Genomic DNA, 22,456 nt, shown 5'->3' with positions numbered 1-22,456 from the left:
GTTAAACTTACACCACAAAGAATTTTAAAAAGGAGCTACATGTCATATTTTTGAGGCCAGCAAATCTGGTCAAATAAAGCCTGTGGCTGTAGCACAATGGGTTAGTGTGTGGCTCAGGCCCAGTCAATTTGACAACAGACAGTCAGTTTTGTTCACAAGCTACAAAAACGACGATGTAAATAGCCAAGAAACACAAGGACAAGGTTTCACTTCAGTAGACTTTCTTCTCAAGTAAATTAGACCAACTTTTATGCCTGTGCACAGCGCTTCTAAAAATGTCATCTTTCACTCAGCTCTTCACGTGCGCACAGCCCACAGCCAGGCTGGAATAGGCTATATATTACCAGCTATGAAACAAAAATGGCAGAAATATTTTGAAAACAGCTACTGCAGCATATATGTTACTATAAATGTGATCAAACTTGACTTTTTATATTCACAAAATGCGAGTGAAATACTTGGAGCACTGTGGGTCCTGACACCCGGCGACACGGCTGGAGGAAAATACACATTTGGCAAGTGTTAATTTTAGGCCATGATTGTTTGCCTCCATTTATTGGGATTGTTGGACATCGTAGTAATGGTTCTCTTCAATGGGTGGTGCTGAAGGGTCCATTCCACTCTGCTTCATTTGGACGGCGATGTCAAATAGGTAGTCATAACATTCACACCTGGAACAAGACACAGGGATAATCCATTACCACACAAACCTCTAGAAAGCGCCAATGATGCATTTAAAACAGTGATACATTCTGTCTAAACGACACAGTAATACTTCTACAAACATTACTTTTACCCTATTTAGTTAATCACTTCTATAAAACATTGTGTTACTTCATAATTATTTATTAACTCACATGGTCTTTGCTTTCTCCCAGGACTCCCCCCACACGTAGACGCCGTGACGCCGGACGAGGACCGCACAGGAGTCTGGGTATTGCTCCATGGCCAGCGCCATGCGCTCCTTCAGGTCCCGCTCCTCCGGGGTGTTCTCAATGATGGGGACCACCAGCATTTCATCATATCTACACACACGTGTATGAGCAGAATGCACAGTCATAGGGCCACTATCTTAAATCAAGTGTCAGTTTCCCCTGGATGAAAATGTGCCAAATTTGACAGGAGTTACAAGGTAACGTCCAGATTTCCACATTCATCTCCATAACCTGTCTGGGTATTGCTAGCAGAACCCTCCAGACTGTTTCAGTACAGACATTCACACTGTAGTACATTGGCAGGTAGCTTAGTGATTAGAGCGTTGGGCCAGTAATGGAAGGTTGCTGGATCGAATCCCCGAGCAGACAAGGTAACAATCTGTTGTTCTGCCCCTGAGCAAGGCAGTTAACCCAGTGTTCCCCGGGACCGAAGACGTGGATGTCGATTAAGCAGCTCCCCGCCCCTCTCTGATTCAGAGGGGTTGGGTTAAATGCGGAAGACACATTTCAGTTGGACAACTGACTAGGAAATCCCCTTTCCCATTGAGCACTTATACAGCAGTCGTTGGTGGTGGAGGGGTCGTCTAGACACTTACCCGCCAGTCGTTGGTGCTGGAGGGGTCGTCTAGCCACTTACCCGCCAGTCGTTGGTGCTGGAGGGGTCGTCTAGCCACTTACCCGCCAGTCGTTGGTGCTGGAGGGGTCGTCTAGCCACTTACCCGCCAGTCGTTGGTGCTGGAGGGGTCGTCTAGCCACTTACCCGCCAGTCGTTGGTGCTTGAGGGTCGTCTAGTCACTTACCCGCCAGTCGTTGGTGCTGGAGGGGTCGTCTAGCCACTTACCCGCCTGTTGGTGCTGGAGGGGTACGCTAGCCACTTGCCCACCTGTAGTTGGTGCTTGAGGGTCGTCTAGTCACTTACCCGCCAGTCGTTGGTGCAGGAGGGATCGTCTAGCCACTTACCCGCCTGTTGGTGCTGGAGGGGTACGCTAGCCACTTGCCCACCTGTAGTTGGTGCTGGAAGTGTCTCCTCGCCATGTGCCCACCTGTAGTTGGTGCTGGAGGTGCCCTCGCCATGTGCCCACCTGTAGTTGGTGCTGGAGGAGTTCTAGCCATGTGCCCACCTGTAGTTGGTGCTGGAGGTGTTCTAGCCATGTGCCCACCTGTAGTTGGTGCTGGAGGTGTTCTAGCCATGTGCCCACCTGTAGTTGGTGCTGGAGGTGCCCTAGCCATGTGCCCACCTGTAGTTGGTGCTGGAGGTGCCCTAGCCATGTGCCCACCTGTAGTTGGTGCTGGAGGTGCCCTCGCCATGTGCCCACCTGTAGTTGGTGCTGGAGGTGCCCTTAGCCATGTGCCCACCTGTAGTTGGTGCTGGAGGTGCCCTTGCCATGTGCCCACCTGTAGTTGGTGCTGGAGGTGTCCTAGCCATGTGCCCACCTGTAGTTGGTGCTGGAGGTGTCCTAGCCATGTGCCCACCTGTAGTTGGTGCTGGAGGTGCCCTTGCCATGTGCCCACCTGTAGTTGGTGCTGGAGGTGTCCTAGCCATGTGCCCACCTGTAGATGGTGCTGGAGGTGTCCTAGCCATGTGCCCCACCTGTAGTTGGTGCAGGAGGTGTCCTCGCCATGTGCCCCACCTGTAGTTGGTGCAGGAGGTGTCCTCGCCATGTGCCCCACCTGTAGTTGGTGCAGGAGGTGTTCTAGCCATGTGCCCACCTGTAGTTGGTGCTGGAGGTGTCCTCGCCATGTGCCCACCTGTAGTTGGTGCTGGAGGTGTTCTAGCCATGTGCCCACCTGTAGTTGGTGCTGGAGGTGCCCTTGCGGATTCCCTTTATCATCTCCTGGTGAGTTATGCGGAACTCCTTGCCAGGATAAAACAGAGTTGCCATGACGGCAGCCTTGGAGTGGGTGTGGATGACGGCCTGCGCCGCTGAGGAACAGGGAGACAGTTAGCATGTTGGCCTACAGTCTCATTCCATCCATCAAAGCTGTTGAAATAGGGCAACTAAATATATGAGCTAGCGACAGTCCATCAAGCAGTGACATCAGCTCCTCTGAAACATAAAGTAGGAAGCTTGCGCTTATGACAACTTTGTGGGCACAACATGTTGTTGTGAAGGTGGGTTTCTTTCCCAGGTAGTCAGACAGACAGACCTCACCTCTAATAGTGCATCAAACATGAACAGAGAGCTCACCTCTCATAGTGAAGGCATTCATGAACAGAGAGCTCACCTCTCATAGTGAAGGCATTCATGAACAGAGAGAGCTCACCTCTCATAGTGAAGGCATTCATGAACAGACAGAGCTCACCTCTCATAGTGAAGGCATTCATGAACAGACAGAGCTCACCTCTCATAGTGAAGGCATTCATGAACAGACAGAGCTCACCTCTCAGTGAAGGTATTCATGAACAGACAGAGCTCACCTCTCAGTGAAGGCATTCATGAACAGAGAGAGCTCACCTCTCATAGTGAAGGCATTCATGAAAAGAGAGAGCTCACCTCTCATAGTGAAGGCATTCATGAACAGACAGAGCTCACCTCTCAGTGAAGGCATTCATGAACAGAGAGAGCTCACCTCTCATAGTGAAGGCATTCATGAACAGAGAGAGCTCACCTCTCATAGTGAAGGCATTCATGAACAGAGAGAGCTCACCTCTCATAGTGAAGGCATTCATGTACAGAGAGAGCTCACCTCTCATAGTGAAGGCATTCATGAACAGAGAGAGCTCACCTCTCATAGTGAAGGCATTCATGAACAGAGAGCTCACCTCTCATAGTGAAGGCCTTCATGAACAGAGAGAGCTCACCTTTCATAGTGAAGGCATTCATGAACAGAGAGCTCACCACTCATAGTGAAGGCATTCATGAACAGAGGGCTCACCTCTCATAGTGAAGGCATTCATGAACAGAGAGCTCACCTCTCATAGTGAAGGCCTTCATGAACAGAGAGAGCTCACCTCTCATAGTGAAGGCCTTCATGAACAGAGGGCTCACCTCTCATAGTGAAGGCCTTCATGAACAGAGAGAGCTCACCTCTCATAGTGAAGGCATTCATGAACAGACAGAGCTCACCTCTCATAGTGAAGGCATTCATGAACAGAGAGAGCTCACCTCTCATAGTGAAGGCATTCATGAACAGACAGAGCTCACCTCTCATAGTGAAGGCATTCATGAACAGACAGAGCTCACCTCTCAGTGAAGGTATTCATGAACAGACAGAGCTCACCTCTCATAGTGAAGGCATTCATGAACAGAGAGAGCTCACCTCTCATAGTGAAGGCATTCATGAACAGACAGAGCTCACCTCTCAGTGAAGGTATTCATGAACAGACAGAGCTCACCTCTCATAGTGAAGGCATTCATGAACAGAGAGAGCTCACCTCTCATAGTGAAGGCATTCATGAACAGAGAGCTCACCTCTCATAGTGAAGGCATTCATGAACAGACAGAGCTCACCTCTCATAGTAAAAGCATTCATGAACAGAGAGCTCACCTCTCATAGTGAAGGCATTCATGAACAAAGGGGTGCACTGGCTCTTCTTCAGCTTCTTCCAGGGGGGTGGGGAGCTGATGTCTCTCTCTTCCACATCACAGACAAACATGTCATCTGGCTACAGGGTGCAACACACAAAAAACACATCTCCAGAAAACTGGCAAACTAAGTACTCCAGGTTGGCTCTACAATGATATGAAGGCAAAACACCAGCCCTGCTCACCTGTAGTCTCTCCTGTCTCTATGATATGAAGACAAAACACCAGCCCTGCTCACCTGTAGTCTCTCCTGTCTCTAAGATATGAAGGTAAAACTCCAGCCCTGCTCACCTGTAGTCTCTCCTGTCTCTATGATATGAAGACAAAACACCATCCCTGCTCACCTGTCTCTATGATATGAAGACAAAACACCAGCCCTGCTCACCTGTAGTCTCACATGTCTCTATGATATGAAGACAAAACACCAGCCCTGCTCACCTGTAGTCTCACCTGTCTCTATGATATGAAGGCAAAACACCAGCCCTGCTCACCTGTAGTCTCACCTGTCTCTATGATATGAAGACAAAACACCATCCCTGCTCACCTGTCTCTATGATATGAAGACAAAACACCAGCCCTGCTCACCTGTAGTCTCACATGTCTCTATGATATGAAGACAAAACACCAGCCCTGCTCACCTGTAGTCTCACCTGTCTCTATGATATGAAGGCAAAACACCAGCCCTGCTCACCTGTAGTCTCACCTGTCTCTAAGATATGAAGACAAAACACCAGCCCTGCTCACCTGTAGTCTCACCTGTCTCTATGATATGAAGGCAAAACACCAGCCCTGCTCACCTGTAGTCTCTCCTGTCTCTATGATATGAAGGCAAAACACCAGCCCTGCTCACCTGTAGTCTCTCCTGTCTCTATGATATGAAGGCAAAACACCAGCCCTGCTCACCTGTAGTCTCTCCTGTCTCTATGATATGAAGACAAAACACCAGCCCTGCTCACCTGTAGTCTCACATGTCTCTATGATATGAAGGCAAAACACCAGCCCTGCTCACCTGTAGTCTCTCCTGTCTCTATGATATGAAGGCAAAACACCAGCCCTGCTCACCTGTAGTATCTCCTGTCTCTATGATATGAAGGCAAAACACCAGCCCTGCTCACCTGTAGTCTCTCCTGTCTCTATGATATGAAGGTAAAACACCAGCCCTGCTCACCTGTAGTCTCTCCTGTCTCTATGATATGAAGACAAAACACCAGCCCTGCTCACCTGTAGTATCTCCTGTCTCTATGATATGAAGACAAAACACCAGCCCTGCTCACCTGTAGTCTCTCCTGTCTCTATGATATGAAGGTAAAACACCAGCCCTGCTCACCTGTAGTCTCTCCTGTCTCTATGATATGAAGGTAAAACACCAGCCCTGCTCACCTGTAGTCTCTCCTGTCTCTATGATATGAAGGCAAAACACCAGCCCTGCTCACCTGTAGTCTCTCCTGTCTCTATGATGTGAAGACAAAACACCAGCCCTGCTCACCTGTAGTCTCACCTGTCTCTATGATATGAAGGCAAAACACCAGCCCTGCTCACCTGTAGTATCTCCTGTCTCTATGATATGAAGACAAAACACCAGCCCTGCTCACCTGTAGTCTCACCTGTCTCTATGATATGAAGACAAAACACCAGCCCTGCTCACCTGTAGTCTCTCCTGTCTCTATGATATGAAGGCAAAACACCAGCCCTGCTCACCTGTAGTCTCACCTGTCTCTATGATATGAAGACAAAACACCAGCCCTGCTCACCTGTAGTCTCTCCTGTCTCTATGATGTGAAGACAAAACACCAGCCCTGCTCACCTGTAGTCTCACCTGTCTCTATGATATGAAGACAAAACACCAGCCCTGCTCACCTGTAGTCTCTCCTGTCTCTATGATATGAAGGCAAAACACCAGCCCTGCTCACCTGTAGTCTCTCCTGTCTCTATGATATGAAGACAAAACACCAGCCCTGCTCACCTGTAGTCTCTCCTGTCTCTATGATATGAAGGCAAAACACCAGCCCTGCTCACCTGTAGTCTCTCCTGTCTCTATGATGTGAAGACAAAACACCAGCCCTGCTCACCTGTAGTCTCTCCTTCTGCACTCCAGACGGGGCAATATAGATCTGATCTCTAGGTGCAACAAAATGGGGAGATGAATGTTCATTAGCTTGCATGCATATATATATTCTCTCTCTCCCCTTCTCTCTACGTTTAACTAAAGACCAAGTCATGATTGAGGTTTTGAATGTAAAAAAAAAATGATTCAACAATATTAAAGCCAGAGCACTTACCCACGTCTCAAACTTAGCCCTCCTCCTGTCCCAGTAACCCAGCCGAGTTGGTAGAAAAGACGACATAACTCTGGGATGAGAACCCGTGGATGTTCCTTGTCCTGAAACAAGGTGATGGGGAAACAGTACATTACCCAGACACCATAATGGCTCATCATTTACCTTCAGGCACTTGTGCAAATTATGAATGTTGTGATGTGGACACATCCATTTCCCTCTCCTCACTCTTTCTGGGTCTCAAACTGGAGCTGTTTGTGTTCTCTCTCTCTCCCTGTTAAAGTCCCCCCTGTTGTTTCTCTCTAGCTCTCTGGCTTTGGACTTCCCAAAATATCTTCCTCTGACTTCCCTCATTATTTCTATTGTCCTTATATTCTTGCTCTACTCACTATCTAGCCTACACGTTAAGGTGTGAATCTAGCTAGCTATTTGTTTGCAATTTCAGATTGCAAGACTTGTTTTAAATGTGTTAGTTAGCCTAGCTAGATAACCTACTACTGTTAGCAGTCGTTCTAAAGCACATACCTGAGACTCCGTCGACTCGGAACCATTTTCCTTGTCTTCATTGGTGGCATCACAAACAGATGTCATTTTATTTTGGATAGATGCAGAACGATCTGCTTTTTCAACCGGTGGAACCAGATTCTTCTTGCGACCACGTCCTGGGAGGTTGACTACAACGCCATGGACAGCATGCTTCCTGATAACATTACGAACTGTGGAAACAGCAATCCCAAGGTCTCGGGAGATGGACTTGTAACCTTGCTTAAGTCCATGTTTGGTTATAATCAAATTCCTTACATCCTCAGAGAGTTCTTTCCCCTTCACCATGTTCACAGTGGTAACGTTATAATGAAGCGGAATATCCTGTTCTCCTTTCAACACTATTTCAATGGCTGTTTTTACCTTGTAAAAATACCTGCAACTTACCACAGTACACGTGTGAACACGTTTATATTTTTTTTAATTGTAACTTATATTTGAAGACGTATTGAATTATTTAAAATAAACGTACAAGGGTGCCAATACACTAGAGCGCAACTGTAACAGGCTGGCCAAAAAGCAAACTAGATAGCCAGTTAACGTTAGCTCGCTAACTAACAGGTGCTACTTTAACATGCAAACACACGTGACGTTATTCCTCCTCAACGAAATCTAAAACAACATATCGTTTAAATACAATATTTCGCCACATGTTTACATGGAACAATTCAGTTTTATCTCGTTTTAAATACCTTTGTGTGTTTGTTTGTAAGCAGTGGGGGTCGTCATTAATGCGACAGGATATAGTAAGGACCTCCAGATCTCTTGCACGTGGCCTTGTATGGTGCCTGAAGACAATTATCGAATAATCGCAGAGATCTTTGATAATCGGCGAAAATAAGATGAAACAATTCTTATCAATTCAAAATCAAACGTGTTTTATTATTTGTTCATATTTTTGTTAGTACAAGTATATCCTATATCTGGGTAACTTCTACTTGGAGAGGGTGTTGCACAAGTATGCCTAACAAGCACTAGGTGGTAGCAGAGCCCAAATAAATTAAACCAAATTTATGGCAAGGACAGGTATTTTTTTCTTGTCTAGTTATGAAAAGTGGTCTCTCTCTTCCCAACTAGAGTCACCAATTTACATCATGGTGTTTGTAGGCTGCAGTCTAATTACAGTGTAGATGCATACTAGTGCATTATATTATTATATCATTTTGTTGTCATTTAGCAGATGCTCTTATCCAGAGCGACTTACAGTAAGTGCATTCAAGAGACCTGAGCTGGCAGAACGGAGTGCTTGGGTTAGGGTGTAGGGTTTGAGCATAACCTGAAGTGGCAGTTCCTAGTGCTGTTCCGTAGATAAGTACCATAGTCTTGTAGTGGATGTGAGCTTCGACTGGAAGCCAGTGGAGTGTGTGGAGGAGCGGTGTGACATGAGAGAACTTCGGATGGTTGAAAACCAGGCGGGCTGCAGTGTTATATTACTGTATCTATCAGCATTTGAGTGGATAGTGTGGCTGTGACATGAACTCTTCATAACAAACATCTAGTCCTGCATGCATCTATTCCTGCAACCTGAAACATGACCATTAGGCCTTTAACATAATGTTGGTTTACAACCTTGTTGACGGCCCATCCATCCCAGTGGGAGGGATGTTTCCTTGGGACAGCTTTACTTCACCAAAGTCGTCGTTAGATACATTATAATGGACAGATGACCATGTTTGTTATCAAGAAACATTTTCCACAAGTCTGCCTTTTACTTTGTGGTTTTTTGGACTGACAGTGTGTAGGATATCATGGGGATGTAGGCTATAGATGGCTGGGGTGAAAAGTGGAGGGGTAAGTCCAGGCCAATAGGGATTTCTAGGTTCTCGTCAGACAGGATAAAATGCCTTGTGTTGACAGACGTGCCGGGGACACGTGACAGGCATTGGATCGTTGCATGCTGAAGGCTTAGGCCGTCACTTAGGGAGTGGATATTTAAAGGCATGGTAACAGGCACGTTCACCAAAGCTGAGTTTACTGACAAGGAACAGATAAGACTGATTTAGACACAGTCTTAATGTATACTATGGCGATACTATGGTGTTACTATGGGATACTACAGTGATACTATGGTGATACTGCAGTGATACTATAGTGATAGTACAGTGATACTATGGTGATACTACGGTGATACTATGGTGATAGCATGGTGATACTACGGTGATACTATGGTGATACTACGGTGATACTACGGTGATACTACGGTGATACTATGGTGATACTATGGTGATACTACGGTGATACTACGGTGATACTACGGTGATACTATGGTGATACTATGGTGATACTATGGTGATACTACGGTGATACTATGGTGATACTACGGTGATACTATGGTGATACTATGGTGATACTACGGTGATACTATGGTGATACTACGGTGATACTATGGTGATACTACGGTGATAGTATGGTGATACTATGGTGATAGTATGGTGATACTACGGTGATAGTATGGTGATACTATGGTGATACTACGGTGATACTACGGTGATACTACGGTGATAGTACGGTGATAGTATGGGGATACTATAGTGATACTACGGTGATACTATGGTGATACTACGGTGATACTATGGTGATACTATGGTGATACTACGGTGATACTATGGTGATAGTATGGTGATACTATGGTGATAGTACGGTGATAGTACGGTGATACTACGGTGATACTACGGTGATAGCATGGTGATACTACGGTGATACTACGGTGATAGTACGGTGATACTATGGTGATACTATGGTGATAGTACGGTGATACTACGGTGATACTACGGTGATAGTACGGTGATACTACGGTGATACTACGGTGATACTACGGTGATACTACGGTGATACTATGGTGATAGTATGGTGATAGAATGGTGATACTAGGTGTTAAAATGGCCAGCTCTTATGTGGCAGTTACATCAACCCTAATCTAGTAGTTAGTTGTACTTGTTCTCATTAGTGGTACCTACAAGACCCCACTTGTATCAGCCAATCACAGTCCACCATTCCCTGTGCACCTCACTGAACCTCGCTCCTATCTTCAGAGTGAGATCGCGGTCAGAAGAAAATGGATTCAATAATTATTTTAGCAACAATGTTTATCTTTAATTTACAATCTGTAGAAACTATGAGAATAGAAAGGGTCAGACCTTTTGTGAAACATCACAGCACAGTTGAAAAAATGAAGACATCTGAAGACATCTGATCAGTTCTTGCCAGACAGACCTGTGGTGGCTGAACCTTATCCACTACCACTTGTATCTCTCTATTAGTGCTGCTCTACATGGTCCCGACCCATCAGCCTTTAGTGTTGCTCACTGTGGTGGAAGTGTTTCACTTGTCATCTGGCACGAACACACACAGACGCACAGTGTAGCCACAAGTAACCACATACAGGAAACTTCAGTCAATATGAAGCATGTTTGGAAATTCCCCACAGGATTAATGATCCTTTCACCATCATCCTTCCATGGTATGGACAACCTCTTTCCACATCCTCCGTCCTTGTTACAGACATCTCTTTCCCCATCATCCTTCCATGGTATGGACATCTCTTTCCCCATCATCCTTCCATGGTATGGACATCTCTTTCCCCACCATCCTTCCATGGTATGGACAACCTCTTTCCCCATCATCCTTCCATGGTATGGACATCTCTTTCCCCACCATCCTTCCATGGTATGGACAACCTCTTTCACCACCATCCGTCCATGGTATGGACAGCCTCTTTCCCCACCATCCTTCCATGGTATGGACAACCTCTTTCCCCATCATCCTTCCATGGTATGGACATCTCTTTCCCCACCATCCTTCCATGGTATGGACAACCTCTTTCACCACCATCCGTCCATGGTATGGACAGCCTCTTTCCCCACCATCCTTCCATGGTATGGACAACCTCTTTCCCCATCATCCTTCCATGGTATGGACATCTCTTTCCCCATCATCCTTCCATGGTATGGACATCTCTTTCCCCACCATCCTTCCATGGTATGGACAACCTCTTTCCCCATCATCCTTCCATGGTATGGACATCTCTTTCCCCACCATCCGTCCATGGTATGGACAACCTCTTTCCCCATCATCCTTCCATGTTACAGACATCTCTTTTCCCATCATCCTTCCATGGTATGGACATCTCTTTCCCCATCATCCTTCCATGGTATGGACATCTCTTTCCCCATCATCCGTCCATGGTATGGACATCTCTTTCCCCATCATCCTTCCATGGTATGGACATCTCTTTCCCCATCATCCTTCCATGGTATGGACATCTCTTTCCCCATCATCCTTCCATGGTCTGGACATCTCTTTCACCATCATCCTTCCATGGTATGGACATCTCTTTCACCATCATCCTTCCATGGTATGGACAACCTCTTTCCACATCCTCCGTCCATGTTACAGACATCTCTTTCCCCATCATCCTTCCATGGTATGGACATCTCTTTCCCCATCATCCTTCCATGGTATGGACATCTCTTTCACCATCATCCTTCCATGGTATGGACAACCTCTTTCCCCATCATCCTTCCATGTTATGGACATCTCTTTCCCCATCATCCTTCCATGGTATGGACATCTCTTTCCCCATCATCCTTCCATGGTATGGACATCTCTTTCACCATCATCCTTCCATGGTATGGACATCTCTTTCACCATCATCCTTCCATGGTATGGACAACCTCTTTCCACATCCTCCGTCCATGTTACAGACATCTCTTTCCCCATCATCCTTCCATGGTATGGACATCTCTTTCCCCATCATCCTTCCATGGTATGGACATCTCTTTCACCATCATCCTTCCATGGTATGGACAACCTCTTTCCCCATCATCCTTCCATGTTATGGACATCTCTTTCCCCATCATCCTTCCATGGTATGGACATCTCTTTCGGTGAAAAAGCAATAAAAACATGTATTGTAGTCATACATGGTTTGTTCTACTGGAAAACTAGGTCAATTGAGTCTGTCTGTGTGCATATGTAAATACTGTAAATACTGTACTCACAGGCATGTGTGTGTGTGTGTGTGTGTGTGTGTGTGTGTGTGTGTGTGTGTGTGTGTGTGTGTGTGTGTGTGTGTGTGTGTGTGTGTGTGTGTGTGTGTACATGCTTACATCTAGGTCTGTCAGTGTGTGTGTGTGTGTGTGTGTGTGTGTGTACATGCTTACATCTAGGTCTGTCAGTGTGTGTGTGTGTGTGTGTGTGTGTGTGTGTGTGTGTGTGTGTGTGTGTGTATGTGTGTGTGTGTGTGTGTGTGTGTGTGTGTGTACATGCTTACATCTAGGTCTGTCAGTGTGTGTGTGTGTGTGTGTGTGTGTGTGTGTGTGTGTGTGTGTGTGTGTGTGTGTGTGTGTGTGTGTGTGTGTGTGTGTGTGTGTGTGTGTGTGTGTGTGTGTGTGTGTGTGTGTGTGTGTGTGTGTGTGTTAGTGTGTGTGTGTGTATCTTCAGCATCCATGCATGTGTAACCGGTGTGAAATGACTAGCTAGTTAGCGGTGCACACTTGTAGCATTTCAATCATTGACGTCACTTGCTCTGAGACATTGAAGTAGTTGTTTTCCCATGGCTTTTGTGGAGAGAGATAGTTAACAATGCTTTTGTCAATGTGTTCAGAGAGTCCCTGGTTAAAGCCCAGGTTGGGTGGAAGGAGAGAGACGGAAGCAACACGTTACACATGGGAGGGGTGTCTGCGTGCAGGAGCAGGCCCGTACCTTTTATTTTCTCTCAGGCTGTCTAAAGCTTCAAAGGCCTTAGTACTCAGACCAGGAAGTGATGACAATTCTGCTTTAAGACAGAGGGGGTGTGGTGGACGAGACGGGACAGGTGTCTACTACCCAGCCCACACATGTTTAGTCATCTGAGAAACACACCTCTCTACGTAGGTGCTGCTACTGAGTCATCCCGGCTTCCTGTTGGTCCTGACTGGGCCACCAAAGACCCTCTACTGCATGCCTGGGCAATTCCAGTCCTCGGGGGTCTGAATGGTGTCACTTTTCCCCCATCCCTAGCAAACACACCTGATTTAAACTAATTGCATTTTTAACTGAAGATCAAGATGAGTTGATTATTGGAGTCAGGTGTGTTAGCAGGGACTGGGGATAAAGTGTGACCCCAATCAGGCCCTGAGGACTGGAGTTGTCCAGACCTGCTCTACTGAGTTCTCCTGACTTCCTGATGGCCACCAAAGACCCTCTATTCCCATCAGGTACTGCAGCTCAGTGACTAAAGAGAAGAATGGGGCATGTTGAGCCATTTTTTACATTCAGCATCACTACGTCAAGTGAAATATAGCTTTCTTTCTTACAAAGATATCTACAGTACATTTATTTTAGGATGTTGTGTATCCCTGCAAATAATCATAATTTATGTAAACATAACAGTTTTGAAAACATAGCTTGGTCTATTGGCATAACGGCGGGTATGGGGTAGGTTGAGCATAGGGACAGAGTAAATTGAGCTGCCTTGGGGTAAGTGAGTAATGGTATCCTGTGACATTGGGGGTGATGGTGCTGGTAGGTCAAAGTTTCATTCATGGAATGGAGTTGTGGTATATTGTATATTTTAAATGTATGCATACATTCAGATATAGATTCTCTCTGTTCAATATCACTTCCCCTTCCATTTGTTGACCAGTTGTCAGGGACAGGGATGTTGTTTTGACGTGCCAATTCATAGACAAGTTCTCTGTGTTTGAGGCGACTAAGCCCATGAGACGGATCTGTGAGACTCCATGTCATCAGATATGAACTCGTGTTCCTCTGCTACTCTATCTTTGCTGCTGTTCCAAAGGACTTCTTCCCTTCGCTCACTTCCTCTCTCAACAACGTCAAGGGGAACTAGACCACTGCTTGTTTTACGTTTGTATACATGGGACATGATGATGTCTGCTCTGTAACAATACAAATGCACTATCTTGAGTTCATATGCATGACATATCGCAAAAATACGATGCATATTATGCATAAAACTGACCAAATGTAATCAACAAAATACAGTCATCATTTGTATGGGTTGTGGTGGCTATTGGCTCAACTTACCCCGAGGCAAACATATAGACTATGTTACTCCACACAGCTACAAGGATGCACTTTCCTGCTAGGTTTAGGACCTCATATTTGAGCCAGTTTTCTACAGCAGGTAAATAATCGTGCTGCAACAGAAAAAGTGAAATATTATGTGAATTATAATTATTGGACATTTTTGCAGCTGTTGATAATTTTTTTGTAAGGGGAAATCAAGTCTGAAATGTACAAGTTTAAATCACAAACTTCAGAAGCCTTTTTAAACCTCAAATACAATACACATCTTAAATGTCCCCGAAGTTCTCCTGAAACAGGGGGATCAAATGAAGATCCTACATCTGTAAAGCAATCTTAAAACTATCTACTTTGGTTGAGATACAAGCATCATGAAACATATTAACACATTCACTTGACTTGGTGAAAATCTGTTTTTTTGGGATCTAACTTGCTTACCACTTTTCCCGTGTGGTGTCGTCCTTCACAGACTCCATGAAATGACAACCTCTTCCTAAATATTTGGTCATGATTAATATGGTTGGATAAAAAAATGTATTAAGTTTCCTATTGGTAATGTGAGAAAGGGAGATATGGATAGTTAAAGAGAGAGACAGAGAGAGAGTGCATGTGTGTGTGTGTGTGTGTGTGTGTGTGTGTGTGTGTGTGTGTGTGTGTGTGTGTGTGTGTGTGTGTGTGTGTGTGTGTGTGTGTGTGTGTGTGTGTGTGTGTGTGTGTGTGTGTGTGTGTGTGTGTGTGTGTGTGTGTGTGTGTGTGTGTGTGTGTAAGAAAGAGAGAGAGAGAGGGAGAAAGCCAGAGAGGGAGAGTTTTTGAAAGAGAGGGTGTGTTCTGTGTTCTTGCCCACCTCCACCAACCAATCGACTGTCACTAGCCATCAATGATGCCCTGATGTGACTCGCATCTCAGTATAAAAAGTTGAGCTACACCCTTCAAACCACTTCAGTCATCCCACAGATAGTCCTTGGAAAACAAGCCTCTTGGGAACAGAAGCACAGAGCACAGCGGTACACATTCTCTCATCTCTCCGTCCATGCCTATCTCTGATCTCAGGATGTGGACTCTACTGCTTGGGGTCATTTTGGGACTTCTGGCACCTGTTCAGTCCGACCCTGTTCCTGGTGAGTAACAATGTATTACTGTCCCAGGAAACAAATGAGTGAAACTCTGCTCTTTGGCTCAGTTGGTAGCATATGGTGCTTGCAACGCCAGGGGTTGTGGGTTCAATTCCCATGGCCATCCAAATGTAAAAATGCATGAGAAATTGTGTTCACATTAAACAAGATCGGATACTATTGTTGGTGTAGCTTGTCACAGTCTGACAACCATCCCCATTGTAACAACATACCCAGTAAGCTAAATTACGTTGAAAAGACACCTAGAAGCCTTATTTTCCAGACGTTGAAAAGACATCTATGTTTCACAAGTTTGGACAGCACAGTAGAGTACAGTCCAATGGAGTTTAATTCAGCAGAGTACAGTACAGTCCAATGGAGTTTAATTCAGCAGAGTACAGTACAGTCCAATGGAGTTTAATTCAGCAGAGTACAGTACAGTCCAATGGAGTTTAATTCAGCATGGTACAGTACAGTCCAATGGAGTTTAATTCAGCAGAGTACAGTACAGTCCAATGGAGTTTAATTCAGCATGGTACAGTACAGTCCAATGGAGTTTAATTCAGCAGAGTACAGTACAGTCCAATGGAGTTTAATTCAGCATGGTACAGTACAGTCCAATGGAGTTTAATTCAGCAGAGTACAGTACAGTCCAATGGAGTTTAATTCAGCATGGTACAGTACAGTCCAATGGAGTTTAATTCAGCATGGTACAGTACAGTCCAATTTAATTCAGTGCAGTATATATATTTTTTACTTTCTTGAACAAAATATCTTTCTCTGAGTCATTGTATTAGTATAAAATAATAGAATTCAAAAACATTTGGGAGCATACAATATAGCTCAGTATTTATATTATTTATTTTATACAGTCTTTTTTGGTCATCTTTATCAAGGATGTCAATAATTATGGACCTGACTGTATTTTGTAAAACTGGATTTGAGGAGACATTAATCTGGGTTATTAAAGCATCACCCGCTGGCCATTGGTTGTGTATTAATCTGGGTTATTAAAGCATCCCCAGCTGATCACTGGTTGTGTATTAATCTGGGTTATTAAAGCATCCCCAGCTGATCACTGGTTGTGTATTAATCTGGGTTATTAAGGCATCCCCAGCTGATCACTGGTTGTGTATTAATCTGGGTTATTAAAGCATCCCCAGCTGATCACTGGTTGTGTATTAATCTGGGTTATTAAAGCATCCCCAGCTGATCACTGGTTGTGTATTAATCTGGGTTATTAAAGCATCCCCAGCTGATCACTGGTTGTGTATTAATGTGGGTTATTAAAGCATCCCCAGCTGATCACTGGTTGTGTATTAATCTGGGTTATTAAGGCATCCCCAGCTGGCCATTGATTGTGCAGCCAGGTAAAATGGGTCACTGTCTAAGACCTCCTGTTGTATCTGAACACAGGCTTATGGAATTCAAGTAATCCTATCCTCGTCTGATGAGTCTGCACTTTTCTACTTCACCGGAGAGCCTCATCGTGTTTCAAACCTAGCTGTACTCTAGCTCAGTGAATACCAGGGGACCTGTTCTTTACACGTTCAGTGCCTAAGTCCCCCTCCCCCTCCCCACGTAGACAGACACACAGCAGTCTTTGTAGCAATTGCTGAGCTGTTCCAGCAGGTGCATTAATGTGTATATCCTGAATTTCTGTGAAACCAAAGTGCTTTGGGGAGTTTCATACAAGCTTGGGTGAGAAGGGAGAAACCTTATACAGGTAAAACTGTTATTGGACAGGTAGAAACCTCATACAGGTAAAACTGTTACTGGACAGGGAGAAACCTCATACTGGTAAAACTGTTATTGGACAGGTAGAAACCTCATACAGGTAAAACTGTTATTGGACAGGTAGAAACCTCATACAGGTAAAACTGTTATTGGACAGGTAGAAACCTCATACAGGTAAAACTGTTACTGGACAGGGAGAAACCTCATACTGGTAAAACTGTTCACAAGTGTGTTAGAAATGGAGGCCTGAGATTGCTTGACGCACAGGATAATGTATTTGATGTAAAATTTTAAGAACAATGTCAAAGTTAAGAGCAGTTACTTCTCCTTTTGTTTGAAAACAGTATTTAATGACACTCAACATTCAATGAAACAGTTAAGATCCTTCGGAGGATTCAACAAATACCTAACGAAAGTGGTTAAGTTTGGGATTGGGCAACAGTATCCCTGGTTAGCTCCCTAGTACCCCCTCTCCCTTCTGGTGGGGTTCCAATCACCTTTTTGAACTGGAAAGGTCTTGCCTGTGTGGCAACCCAAAAGGTCTTCCAGGCATCTTTACTGCTTAGAGTGTATCCCTGGTTGGCTCCCTAGTACGCCCTCTTGCAGGAATAAGATATATGCACGCCTTATTCACGTGAATGCCTCTGTTGGGGCATAACATTTGGGCACCTCTTCAAAGCCTATCCTAAACTCTTTAGAAGTAGCACTGGTGACTAATTATGGCAACAGAACAGGGAAAAGAGACAAGCCAAGACATTGTTTATTTAAAGACTTGGGTGTGTTGATTTTGCGGTTCAATAAAACCGAATGATTTGATGAAACAGCCTCTGTCAAACACAAAGGCAGACGATTAGTCATCCCAGTTAATAGTTATGTTTCCTGTATGGTTAGTCAGAGCACGACAGGTTCACACAGGTACTCCAGGGAGGAGCCTGAAAGGCCACGATACTCCCAGGCCTTCCTTTGTCATGCAAAGACATCAAAGCTCAGTAATTTTCCTCTACTGTAAAGGTCAGGACATGACGTTAGTAGGTAATCATTGAGGTGAGGTCTTTTCTTCTCTTTGTCACAGCCTCGACAGAACTTCCTGCTCTGGCTGCTGGGGATTTTCTTGGGGTAACTTTCAAGTTCTTCAAGAAGCTTGTAGTGGGTCCCCCGGATGCCACCAATGGAACATCCAGCAGTGATGAAACACTGGACCTAGATCATCTGGTGACCCCTGACCCTGTGACATCTGACCCGGAAGACCAGCTGCCCACCTTTGACCCAGAGGAGGGCAGCACAGATGAGACAGAGGGCAGCACTACAGAGGGCAGTATGAAACACCCCACTTCGGGACAAGACGATGAAGGGGAGCTGTTTGACGCCAACTTTAAACCTAACTTTAACCTCCGCTCCAGTCCAACTCCTCGCCCCAGTCCAACTCCTCGCCCCAGTCAAAGCAACACAGAGGACAATTATGAAAAGTACGACTATGATTCCAGTCCAAGTGAGAGACCTGATTCATCAGAGGAAGATGAAGTGATCCTGGATACCGAAAGCCCCACAGCAGAGTTTGTCCCCACAGCAGAGTTTGTCCCCACAGAAGAGTTTGTCCCCACAGTAGAGTTTGTCCCCACAGCAGAGTTTGTCCCCACAGCAGAGTTTGTCCCCATAGCAGAGTTTGTCCCCACTACAGAGTTTTTCCCCACAGCAGAGTTTGTCCCCACAGAAGAGTTTGTCCCCACAGTAGAGTTTGTCCCCACAGCAGAGTTTGTCCCCACAGTAGAGTTTGTCCCCACTGCAGAGTTTGTCCCCACAGCAGAGTTTGTCCCCACAGTAGAGTTTAACCCCACCACTGATTTTCCGATGGATTTGGAAGATGTTAACGCAATCCTTGACCCTAACCCCAGCCCCAGTCCTCATCCAACTCATGATGCTAGCACCACAACAGAGAAAGAGGAGTTGGAGGACGATATATTCAGACCAAACTTTGTCCCCAGCCCTAGTCGTGTACCGGATCCCAGCCCCAGCCATAGTCCCATCTCAGAGTTTGAAGAAGAAGACCTGTTACCTCTTAGCCTTGATCCAAGCTTTAGTACCACCTCCAGACCAAGCCAAAGTTCAGGGACCAGCCATACACCTCGTTCTAACCTAACCAGTATGACAGGCTTGGAGGAAGCCGTGGCTGCAAAGATGAATACAGAGCTGGCCTTCACCTCAACCACCAGTTCTGCCGCACCTACAACAGTCAGGATGAATTCAGACATCGAAGGGTCAGGGTCGGGATTCCTGCCTCAGAGTAGCACCACAGTAGCAGCCCCTGCTGGTGAGGAGGACCAAACATACAACTCCCTAGTCGATAAGCCATTCATTGAAACAGAGACAAGAATTCAAGGCACCAATAGGCTTGCTCTACCAAGGGAGGAACCGGCAGTGGATACCTCTACAGGTACAGTACTGTTTATCCAGGAGAAGTGTACCAATATTCTGTCCCTTCAAAGTTCTTGTGTTCATAATGGGTGTGGCATTCAGAGTTGAGATCCTTGTACTTTACTCATACTTCGGAGTAAATCATTCATTGATGTCAATGGAAGGCTTGCACAAAGATATTGGCTTGTCAAGTCTGAATACGTCCCATTGTATCTGTTAGCAGAGTGGGCTAGGGCATGTCCATTGTATCTGTTAGCAGAGTGGGCTAGGGCATGTCCATTGTATCTGTTAGCAGAGTGGGCTAGGGCATGTCCATTGTATCTGTTAGCAGAGTGGGCTAGGGCATGTCCATTGTATCTGTTAGCAGAGTGGGCTAGGGCATGTCCATTGTATCTGTTAGCAGAGTGGGCTAGGGCATGTCCATTGTATCTGTTAGCAGAGTGGGCTAGGGCATGTCCATTGTATCTGTTAGCAGAGTGGGCTAGGGCATGTCCATTGTATCTGTTAGCAGAGTGGGCTAGGGCATGTCCATTGTATCTGTTAGCAGAGTGGGCTAGGGCATGTCCATTGTCGTAATAGTCAGCTCTCTGGCAGGTCTATATACCTGCTCTAATGAGAACAGAACTTTTTTGTTAGTACTGAACACATCTCTTTGAGTGTAAATTGTAGTTAATCTATCTCTATTTCCACAGTTCTTCATGATGCAGCTGCTGTAAAACCAACCCCATCCAGACAACATGATTCATATACATCAGGTCAGTTCCTGAATCATACATGCCCAACTAACAAGATATGCTACTGATACATGAGGGAACGTTCTGCTCCTTTTTGCAGTTTAAATTTGAAGACAATGTTTTGTGAACATACTAGAGAACCCAGTAGACACGGTCACTTCCACTCACTGTCTGCTTCGTCTTCTTCCTCTCCTCCTCCAGGTTGGTTGATCATCGTTGCCTTCGTCGCGGGCGTGGCGGTCTTGGTCGTAATCTGTGTTGCCATAGGTACCAGAGACAGGTAAAATCCACCACTTTCAAACCCATCCAGGAAAATATTTACATGAGATTGAAACACGTTGTCACTTAGTTACAAACCATGGAATTAAACCATGTCAAATCATCTTGCAGGTGGAATGCACCGGCCCAGGCATCTGAGAAGAAGGGCTCAGGAGATGAGAAGGCGGAGCGGGAAATGGAGAGGTTTCTGTCTAAAGAGAGGCCAAGGGAAAACGTCCACGCTGGAGAGTACACTGTTATACTTCTGGAGGACCTCCCAGAGAAAGAGCCGCTGGACTGAGACGGGCCGAGGAGATGCAGAACGGGGACAAAATAGGAACAACTGACACCTGAGAAATAGAATGGAACGGGTCTCCCCATTCTAGTCATTGGTGGCATAATGGGTGGCATACTGGGTGGCATAATGGGTGCCATTATGGGTGACATAATGGGTGGCATTATGGTTGGCATAATGGGTGGCATAATGGGTGGACCCCCCCATTCTTGACACACACGGGAAACTGTTGAGTGTGAAAAACCCAGCAGCGTTGTAGTTCTTGACAAAAACGGGTGCACCTGGCACCTACCCCGTTCAAAGGCACTTAAATCTTTTGTCTTGCCCATTCACCCTCTGAATGGCACACATACACAATCCATGTCTCAATTGTCTCAAAGCACAATCCAGTCTCCTCCCCTTCTTCTACACTGATTGAAGTGAATTTAACAAGTGACATCAATAAGGGATCATGTCTTTCACCTGGATTCACCTTGTCAGTCTATGTCATGGAAAGATTTCTCACAGCAGGAAAATAATCCTGCAGCAACTGGAAATGTGAATTAATGTGTGGATTATAATTAATGGACATTTTTGTAGGGGTTGATAATGCATTTTTGTAGTTACAGCAAATCAAGTGTGACATTTTTAAGTGGAAATTACAAACTTTAGAACTCTTTTTAAACCTTGAATAACTACAAGTTTGCACCGGGTGATCAAATGAAGACCCTACATCTGTAGCTAGTGATAGCAAATTCTATGACTATGAATGGAGACGTTCTAGTGGGGGACACGTCTGTGGCGTGTGAGTTTGAACTGTCCCTTTGACCTTTGCTATCCCAGATAAGTCAGGTTGATAAACACCTGTACCGATGGGCAATGTATAAACACCTTGCTATATCTCTGTTGACATTCTGTATATTATCAAAGTTGCAAACACTGTCAGAACCATTGAAAGAAAAGAAAAACAAGGTCATACTGAATTTCTAATTCTCACTCACCGACCAGTGTTGTTGTTGTTGTTATTGTTGTTGTTGTTGTGATTGTTGTCCGTGTTGTTGTTATTGTTGTTGTTGTTATTGTTGTTGTTTTTGTTGTTTTTGTTGTTGTTATTGTTATTGTTTCGATATTGCACTATTTTTTTATCAACAAATCTTATTTGTGTACATGTTTTTGATCATCCTGTAAAAAAAAATACAGAACCCATACAGAATATAAATGAATGTCTTTCTGGATGTTTCATAGTGACACGTACACTCAGGGACTCACATAAGTGCTACACAGCCAGAATAAGTCAAGTATAGTAGAAAGTCTTAATACCCACCTACTTAGAGCCCAGCTTTTCACTACATTTCCACTGGGTGTAAAATCCTGCTGACTTGTGGCATTACGTATTGTTCAGATGAATGCCGGTATGTGAGTTATAGTAAGTATAATATACTTTATACTTCATATGTATTCGTTTTAAACACTCAGTGTTCTTCTAGTGTTAGACAGTTGTATGATTCTCAGTGCATAGCTACTGCTGTAGTATAATGGATGCATTTTTAAACCATTACAACACTTCATTAGTCAGCTACACTAAATGGTTACCAAATGTAGTTTCTCCCTTCTATTTC

At 45.0% G+C, this 22,456-nt stretch overlaps 2 protein-coding genes across 4 annotated transcripts; one reads left to right on the top strand and one right to left on the bottom strand.

Annotated features, from left to right (window-relative positions):
- Positions 1-204: 204 nt before the first annotated feature.
- Positions 205-8,105, bottom strand: apip (APAF1 interacting protein). 3 transcript variants are annotated; one of them, XM_071380984.1, is made up of 8 exons: positions 7,974-8,105; positions 7,264-7,454; positions 6,742-6,842; positions 6,532-6,580; positions 4,425-4,542; positions 2,724-2,859; positions 858-1,025; positions 205-671 (listed from the first exon to the last, which is right to left on the bottom strand). In XM_071380984.1, the coding sequence occupies exons 1-8, from the start codon at positions 8,008-8,010 to the stop codon at positions 554-556; spliced, it is 918 nt and encodes a 305-aa protein (XP_071237085.1). In that variant the 5' UTR covers positions 8,011-8,105; the 3' UTR covers positions 205-553. The 3 variants fall into 3 exon arrangements, with proteins under 3 accessions (XP_071237085.1, XP_071237086.1, XP_071237083.1); XM_071380985.1 differs by having other exon boundaries at positions 7,540-7,979; XM_071380982.1 differs by lacking the exon at positions 7,974-8,105 and having other exon boundaries at positions 7,264-7,967.
- A 7,107-nt stretch (positions 8,106-15,212) lies between these two features.
- Positions 15,213-21,808, top strand: LOC139563203 (cell surface glycoprotein 1-like). Its single transcript, XM_071381547.1, has 5 exons — positions 15,213-15,428; positions 18,232-19,590; positions 20,264-20,326; positions 20,507-20,585; positions 20,696-21,808. The coding sequence occupies exons 1-5, from the start codon at positions 15,341-15,343 to the stop codon at positions 20,862-20,864; spliced, it is 1,758 nt and encodes a 585-aa protein (XP_071237648.1). The 5' UTR covers positions 15,213-15,340; the 3' UTR covers positions 20,865-21,808.
- The last annotated feature ends 648 nt before the right edge of the window (positions 21,809-22,456 follow it).

This window comes from Salvelinus alpinus, chromosome 33, assembly GCF_045679555.1.
Source record: "Salvelinus alpinus chromosome 33, SLU_Salpinus.1, whole genome shotgun sequence".
NCBI classification, from domain to species: domain Eukaryota; kingdom Metazoa; phylum Chordata; class Actinopteri; order Salmoniformes; family Salmonidae; genus Salvelinus; species Salvelinus alpinus.
The sequence above is the reverse complement of the archived record's forward strand: the minus strand, read 5'-3'. Positions and strand labels throughout refer to the sequence as shown.

Excerpts from the sequence above, each read along its gene's own strand:
- apip (XM_071380982.1), bottom strand. The coding sequence starts at position 7,569 with ATGGTGAAGGGGAAAGAACTCTCTGAGGATGTAAGGAATTTGATTATA. Across the intron at positions 6,843-7,263 it reads CCGAGTCGACGGAGTCTCAG|GACAAGGAACATCCACGGGT; the intron begins GTATGTGCTTTA and ends ACCTTGTTTCAG. Across the intron at positions 4,543-6,531 it reads TGCAGAAGGAGAGACTACAG|CCAGATGACATGTTTGTCTG; the intron begins GTGAGCAGGGCT and ends TGCACCCTGTAG.
- LOC139563203 (XM_071381547.1), top strand. The coding sequence starts at position 15,341 with ATGCCTATCTCTGATCTCAGGATGTGGACTCTACTGCTTGGGGTCATT. Across the intron at positions 15,429-18,231 it reads TCAGTCCGACCCTGTTCCTG|CCTCGACAGAACTTCCTGCT; the intron begins GTGAGTAACAAT and ends TCTTTGTCACAG. Across the intron at positions 20,586-20,695 it reads GCCATAGGTACCAGAGACAG|GTGGAATGCACCGGCCCAGG; the intron begins GTAAAATCCACC and ends ATCATCTTGCAG.